Source organism: Crassostrea angulata, chromosome 8 (genome assembly GCF_025612915.1).
Source record: "Crassostrea angulata isolate pt1a10 chromosome 8, ASM2561291v2, whole genome shotgun sequence".
NCBI lineage: Eukaryota > Metazoa > Mollusca > Bivalvia > Ostreida > Ostreidae > Magallana > Magallana angulata.
In genome coordinates, this window is record NC_069118.1 from 327286 (window position 1) to 335471 (window position 8186).

General features: G+C 34.8%; 1 protein-coding gene across 1 annotated transcript; it reads right to left on the reverse strand.

Annotated features, from left to right (window-relative positions):
* Positions 1–24: 24 nt before the first annotated feature.
* Positions 25–4374, reverse strand: LOC128161253 (tripartite motif-containing protein 2-like). Its single transcript, XM_052824495.1, has 2 exons — positions 4303–4374; positions 25–2876 (listed from the first exon to the last, which is right to left on the reverse strand). The coding sequence occupies exon 2, from the start codon at positions 2853–2855 to the stop codon at positions 1191–1193; it is 1665 nt and encodes a 554-aa protein (XP_052680455.1). The 5' UTR covers positions 2856–2876; positions 4303–4374; the 3' UTR covers positions 25–1190.
* Positions 4375–8186: the final 3812 nt, after the last annotated feature.

Sequence of the window (8186 nt, forward strand, 5' to 3'; positions counted from 1 at the left end):
TTTTAATTTAAAATAACCAGTGCAGATAATATAATTGTGATTTATTTAATATTTAACACAAAAAACCTGTTAAAGATAGTTTTGTAAAATGACAAGCTAGACGTAATATTTCAAGTTCATAAAACTATCCATTCAAAGCCTAACAATTGTAACAATTGTTACATACACAGCACATATAGAATCACAACCATACACTTGTAAGATATTAATAAAAGAGTTAGTAATGCAAACATAATACATGTATATATACAGTATGTGAAACGTGTTATACAATGTAATTGACATGGAGGGAAAACCATACCAACGATTTTCATATTCTAAAAACAAATACTTTAATTTTTAAATTGTTGATTTGATTCAAAATTATTTCACAAAAAATAAAGGATCGGGTGTTTCACATCAGCTTTCGTATTTGTCTCTTTTTGTTGTTCAAAAGTTCACGATTCTTCTTTAACCTTCAGAAAGAAAGACGTTGCAATAATAATAAATATATATAAGTTAAACTAAGGACGAGTGAACGTTATTTTTTTTAACCTAAAAAAATACGTTGTTGCAATAATATAATACCGTTAACCCAAAGAGGTAGTGATTTATGGAAACAATAAAATGTTGGGTTTTTTTTTGGGGGGGGGGGGCTGGAAATTTATTCATATATATAAAGTTTTGATAATAAATCGGAAAAGCCATGCACCAAAAAGTCACATTTCATCGCATCAAATATCAGAAGCCTTAACAATGTCCATAAATTCCGTCTTTGAACGTGATCTGTCTTTACATTACATAACATTGTTCTAGATACCGTTTATTAATCCAGATGTTTTCACGTTTAGTACACTTTAGCGTCCCCTTGATATTGTTCACTTCAAATTTGGTATTGTATTCCTGTTTACGATTACTAGTATCAATCCAAATAATTAAAAAATGTTTTAAAATCCTGGCAAAATCTGTCTTATATTGTCCATCAATATCTCTATTTTGGTTTTATGTTGTCAATCAATTACAAATTAAATTTGGGACGTTTATTTCACGTATTGGATTGTGTTTTCTTTATGCATAGCACGTGCATTCAAGTTTATGTTTCTCTGTCACGTGAAAAAAGATTTTTTATCCATCTGAACAAATCCTTACACAAAAATCTTGCTTTTTAATTCATATTATTGTCCTCCAATTTTCCTTTAAATCTGCAATACTTATTTCATGTATTGAATTACTTTCACGTTTCCGTTGTCAATTAGTCCCACCCACAGCCTCTCCATGTTGTCGATACTAAGTCCACAGAGTGAGTGAAACCCACACTTGTCTAAGCTTTTCATGAACTGTCCGTTCTGCTCGAGTATGTGGATGCTGACATTGTTGTAATCTGCAACAATGATCTGACCAAGGGAGTCGGTCACTATCTGCCTCGGACTGAATGGCTCTGGTCCTCCTGCTGGTGAGCCAGTATACCGGAAGCGAACTCTTCCTGCCTTATCCACAGCGACTACGCTATCTGCATTGTAATCTGAAACACAGATGTCTTCATTTCTGTTTTCCGCCAAAAACAACATCCACTTATCTTTTCCAAATATCAGGTCTCCTTTATCATCTTTAAAGATTTCCTGCGCAATTTTTCTATTCTTGTAGCGGACAACCTTATTTTGGACTCCACTATTCATGTTGACCAGGATATCCCCCGATTCAGTGGAACACAGTCCTTTTGGTGACCATCCTCGTGGTGCAGTGATCAGAGTCTCCGATACCCCATTTTTGACTACGTTAACCGTTCCATGGTCGGAATCGCTGTATATCAATTCATCCTTCTTGGTTACAGCGATATCCACTGGAGTTTTTTGGCAAGTGCTGGTGACGGTTTCCCGAACAAATCCATCGACGTCGACACGTGTAATGGTCTTGCCCTTTCCACTCAACCACGCTTCATCAGTTCCTAAACAGGAAATCCTCCACAATGATTCAACTCCTGTAGGAAAAGTAGAAATTACTTTGGCTTTGTCCAGCAGATCCCTTGTTGTCATAGAGGAAAATTTGGCATCTCTCTGACTGGATAACTCTGCCTGTTTTAGAGTAGCTGTGTATTCTCCTAACTCTATAGTTAATTCCTTTCCAGGGTCAGTGTTGCTTTTCAGGGATGGTATCGGTTGTTGTACGATTGTAGGGATTTCTTTGTACTCAGTCAGCTTGGATTGGTGTTTGGTGACCTCTGAAACCTTGTTCGATTGGTGAATTTCCTTGTTTTGCTGAACTGTTTTGGTCATATCTTGAATCTGGTTTTCAAGAAGGGACTGATGAGATCTCAGGACAAACAAGTGGTTCTCTCGCATTGACTTGATCAAAGAGCAGAGTTTGTTAAAGATGGCGTCTACCTCTTGTTGCCATGATTTTCTTAGTTTCTCTGTGTCTGATTCAAGACTGTTAAATTTTTGTGTTAATTTACCAATATCTTTATCAGTATTTTTCTTCTTCTCTTCGTAGAGTGGAAGAAGATTTGATTCAATATCCCGTGTTTCGTGTTGAATTTCGCTCTTCAACTCAGTGACTACATCTTTCATGGGTTTGATAGTGTGTCCATTATGATTACTAATGACACAAAACATGCAGATTGGAACCTTACACCCAGCGCAATGGGCCTCGCATCTTTGGCCAGAGTGACTCCCGCATTCTTCGTAAACCAGCTGTACTTTTCTGTCCTTGAACTGAACAACATCGTGTTTCAGATTCTGTATACTATCCATATGTTTACCAATGCAACCCAAGCATAGACTGACCTGGCAACTGTTGCAGTATCGTTTAGCGGGGGTCTCACAAAGGTCGCAGATGATGACCTCTTGAGCCCAAGTGATGTGAGGATCAGTGGCCATTTTCCACTTGTAATACGAACCCTGAAAAAAGTAACAATCAAACTTCTTTATATTCTTTTTACAAAAGAATTATTTCACGGTAGAAAAATGAATGCTAATTGTACCCAAACTCTTAATGAACAAATGATGCATTATCTGCCGGTGTCTTAATGATCCTTAATCCATTAAAAGAAATCTTGAAATTTTAGTTAACATAGAGTTGGTAAACGAAAACTTGAAATTTTAGTTCACATAGAGAATTGGTAAACGAAAACCAAACACTATCTGTTTTTCTACACTTGATAAATCAATTTGTTTAATGACCCTTAATTGATTTCAAAAAAATTTCAAGACAGGATAAATTATTTTAGCCTTGAAGAGTTATGCAAAAATGCAGCCTACAGCATAGATGCATATATACATAAGAAGCCCCCTGCGACTGTATATCAAATGTTGCTTCCCTTTGTGTTGTAGTATAAGATTGAAATTTGTATTAGCTTTCTAGATACAAAATCGGCACTAAAAATGTTAAATCTTTGGTAGAAATTATTTGGTACGTTTATTGTTGTTTTTGAAAATTAAAAAAAAATATACAAATGAAGTGGGTTTTTTCTTCATAACATTTCAAACACTTCAAAAATACCATTTGGTCTTCATTTAAAGCAATATATTTGAAGTAAAAAATTAATATGTTAGCTACATATTTTGTTCCGTATCATTTTAAGTTACAACTTGGATCCATATATTTGCCAAATAATATGCTTTTGATTTATTTGAATTTCATTTTAAAAACTTTGATATTTTCTAAAGTAGCTACCTTATAGGGAATCAATTTGCACATGTACAGATATTATATAATTCTTGACTTTAATTTTAAGAAACAAAACCCATGTTTGCTATGTTTCATTTGAATATCATTTCTTTTTGTTGAAAATAATGCCTACATTATATCCGTCATACCCTATTTCAACAAGGCATTTAAGTCAACTATTTATCAAGATGACCTACTTCTTTTTATATCAATAACCATAGTTGGATATAAGTTCATTCACTTGTAAATCTCAAAGAGAGAGAGAGAGAGAGAGAGAGAGAGAGAGAGAGTATAAATAAGTTATATTGAGAAAATGGTAAAATATTTTGTTTTTTTTAAGACAATATTGATTTTTTTTTAATTTACTGAAAAAAATTAACAATATATATACAAGAATTCGAAAATGATGTGCTTAAAGACCTTGGATGATTTTAATTATGCTTATGTGGCCCAAAATCAAATTAAAAAAAACATCCGGTAGATAAAGTAGTTACAAATTTTGAAGGAGGTGTACCTTTTTTAGGCATAGCAAACAACATATATAGATACAAGATTTTTAGATGCCGATGCTTAGTTATAACTTGAATATGAACTATTGTAATCATTAACAATTAAATATCTACTGGGCTACAATTATATTTTATGAAAATTACTTACCCAGTATGATCAGTCCAAAGTATTTCTTCCCTGTCTACTTTCGGTTTGTTGATGTTTCCTTCAGCACAACGAACTATATCCGTTACGTCGAAAGGCGGGAAAATCGTTAAATATTTTATTTGAATAAGTTATAATGCTAAACATTTATTATTAATTGTTTTAATCAGTTCTGAATAACAGGGGGAAAAAGCATGTGTCTTATTACTTCTAAACCTTTATGCGGTTAATTATGATGCTCAATTCGATCATGTGACAAAAGGGTGACTTTTATATGTTATCAAACACGTGCATTTTCCTTTTATTCAAAACTGACGCAAGTTATAACATGTACAGATTTCACAAAGAATATAATGCCAGATAATTGAAATTCTTATTCTGATCAATCATTGTACACCTACATAGACATGTTTATATATATATATATATATATACCATGACGTCACACAACTCATCAAGTCATCAAAAAGACTCAATTATACAGTAATTCCCGATTGTTATGGGTACGCTACATTAAAATTACTTCTGCCTGCAACTTTGTAGACAAATAAGTCAAAAAAAGTTAAATATGCACTTGTAGATATGACGTCATACTGTAAATTTTGACGCGTATATTATATGGCGAATCAATCGGATTGTTTACATGGGGCAAGTGCATTTTATAGATAAACGCAGCATAATCTTAAAACAATTATTATACCAATAAATCCTATCTATTATGCTTGTTTAGATCCAGCATTTATTTATTTTTGTTGAGCGTGTATTATTTCTTTTCTAGAGGGTTTAATGTACAAGTTCGATATGTTTCACATCTGGGAGCCAATCTAAATCCGCTTTTTACAAAGGCATACACATAACATATTATTACGATGTTTAAGATATTTATTATGGGACTGTTTAACTGATTAAAAAGTGATGTTACCTTGATGAAATCTATAAAATAGATTAATAAATACGTAAAATATTAAGCAGCGGTCTTATAAATTTCAACCGTAGCTCATTTCTTTGTTATTCATCCTAATCAAAGATAAACTCTATATAATGCAGCATCAATTTTCTGAATCTACTAGATAAGAAGAAGAATATCTTTAACTTCAATTTCACTGTTTATTTCCTTAATTTCAATTCACTTTTTTACATGAAACGCCGCGTATGAATATAAAAAAACAACAGCAACAATATTCAAAATGGATGCGCCTTTAAGAGCTATCGAGTTTGATTAAATGGATGAAACACAAATTGAGTTGAAATCTTAAGCGGTTGAATTGGAAACGAAAGAAATACATGCATTGGCCTGTGATATTATTTACTGTGTAGTAAGATTCGTTAAAACTGGTTTTAATCTGGGTTAGATCGCTGGAAATAACCATGTTAGGAGACGCAACCGTAACCTTGCAAGGAAACGGGATCGTGGACGAAAATATGTCGAAAAGAATAGTATGTATGTGCGCCTTTTGTAAATGTTGTGGTAACTATAGAAACATAGAGGTACTTAAATGGTATAATATATCTGTCGCTTGGAATACGCCGAAAGAGTTGATGAACTACTCATAGCTTTGCTTTAACGCTACGATGCTTATTCTGGTGACAGATGAACTACGTGTGTTGATTTAAAACTCATCGTTACCAATTTTTAACAGCTAGCAGTGTTACAGTTAAAGTTTATAGACCTATACATGTAAGTTCGTTAAAATTATTCCAGGAATTGGAACAACCAGCCTCGCCGTAAATGTTAATCGTTGATCTCAAGCAAACGAAATCGATTTTGTGAATTAAATAATGTGTATTGTTTAATTTTACATGTTTTTAAATATTAATTTTTATAACCTTGTATTTTGTTTGCTGACAATTAAACAGACACAGCTTTACATTTTGTTGACAGTGGTTTTTTTTTGTTTTTTGACAAAAGGAACTTAACAATAATGTCACGCAGCTGACCGGGAAAGGAAACGAACAAACAGCAGCAGTGAAGAGGAAAGATACAGAACTAATGAAAATAAAAGAAGCAAGACTTGCCAGGTCTTTGAGGAAGTGCTAACTATGGATATTCCTGAATCACCACAAAAGAGGAGCAGAGAGAGAGAGAGAGAGAGAGAGAGAGAGAGAGAGAGAGAGAGAGAGAGAGAGAGAGAGAGAGAGAGAGAGATATCTCTATCGAGTCACCCTCCATACAAGAAGTAAGAGCTGCATTGAAAGTGCTTTAATATGGGAAGCCCCTGGAGCAGATCAGATAACTGCAGAAATGACTAAATCAGATCTAGGCCAGGCCAGCCAAGAACTCAGAATCACATTTGACCAAATATGGAAAGAGGAGAAAGTGCGCAAGGAGTGGACCAAGGGACTGATCTGGACAATTCCCAAGAAAGGCAACTTACAGAAGTGCGGCAATTAGAGAGAAGTAACCTTGGTGCCCCTAGCGTAGACCGCATACTAAGAAACAAACAGGCGGGTTTCCAGAGAGGTACAGCTATTCATCCTAAGAAACCCCCCGCAGCAGGCCAATCAGTGGAACGCTTCTACTGTGTATGTATATCTACGTTGTTGATTTCGAAAAGACGTTCGACTCGGGGCACAAAAAGTCTTTGGATCATCATGAAAAAATACGGTATACCAAATAAACTGACCCAAATTGTTAAAGCACTATATGAAGACTTCCAATGCTCTGTGATTGAAGACAATGAAACCACGTCCCCTTTCTCTGTTATGATCGGAGTAAAGCAATGCTGCCAGTAAAAGACAACAAGGCTTGAAGACAACCCAGCTAAGGTCAGTTTGAAGCTAAATGGCTAGAAACGTAAAGTGCTGAAGGTCAAAGGTAAGAGTAAAGCCAACCTGAATGTCGGAAACAGTGAAGTTGAGGAGGTAGATGTCAATGTCTTCAAGGACGGCGGAGGCACATCCGACATCGGGAAGAGGATAGCGATTGCCTCCTTCAGGAGGCTAGGCAATATAAATTTAGGAAGCTTACTAACATCAGCAGGAAGGTCAAAGTTTCTCTTTTCAAAGCCTAATCATCTCCGTATTGTTATATGGATGTAAGACATGGAAACTCACGAAGAAGAGGAAAAGAAGATAGATTCCTTCCAGACAAAATACCTAAGGAGGATCCCTAAGGTCAGTGCATTTCAAACCTGACTGTACAGGAGATAGCAGAAGCATCTAACATCAGTGGAGAGATCAGGAGATGGAGACAGAACTGGACCACATATAACGAAAGGATCCATGAATGTGCTGTAGCTGTAGAGTGGACGACTGAGGGAAGAAGGAAAATGGAAGATGGGAGGACCAAAGACAACGTGGCGAGGTGGAGGTAGAAAGAAACAATACGGGGTGTAATACCTGGAACACAGCGCGCCAGGGGCTTCAGACCGCAACACGTGGAAGGCACGGAGAGAGTTAAGGTTAATGAAATACCAAAATTTAAGTTCAGTCATACAGCAGTCTGATCTGGTACGCTACCGCTCTCAAAAATGGAAGCAAATCAGAACAGCTGCTTATAGTCATCTAGTAATGTACCATATACAGAGCACAGGTTTTTGTTATGAAAACAAACATCACGTCTTATTTTGTTTACATATTGATAGCTGAATAGAAAATAAAATGTTTAAAACAAAAGTTAATGTGATAAACTCTAGCAAATATTTGTTTTCAAAATAAAAGATTAAGATAAACTGCTTAAAACTGAACTTCTATCAGTTCATGAACCAATATTGCATAAATTGCTTGCTTTGTCTTATATCAAACTATATAAAATAAAATATATTTAAACAGTTGATTTGAAAACTATACATGAATAGAGTATCCACCTAATAATATTTCGTAAAGATTATACACAAAACTATTACATAATTGTTAAAACCTAGAGATCATTACATATTTTTCATTCC

Excerpts from the sequence above, each read along its gene's own strand:
- LOC128161253 (XM_052824495.1), bottom strand. The coding sequence starts at position 2,855 with ATGGCCACTGATCCTCACATCACTTGGGCTCAAGAGGTCATCATCTGC.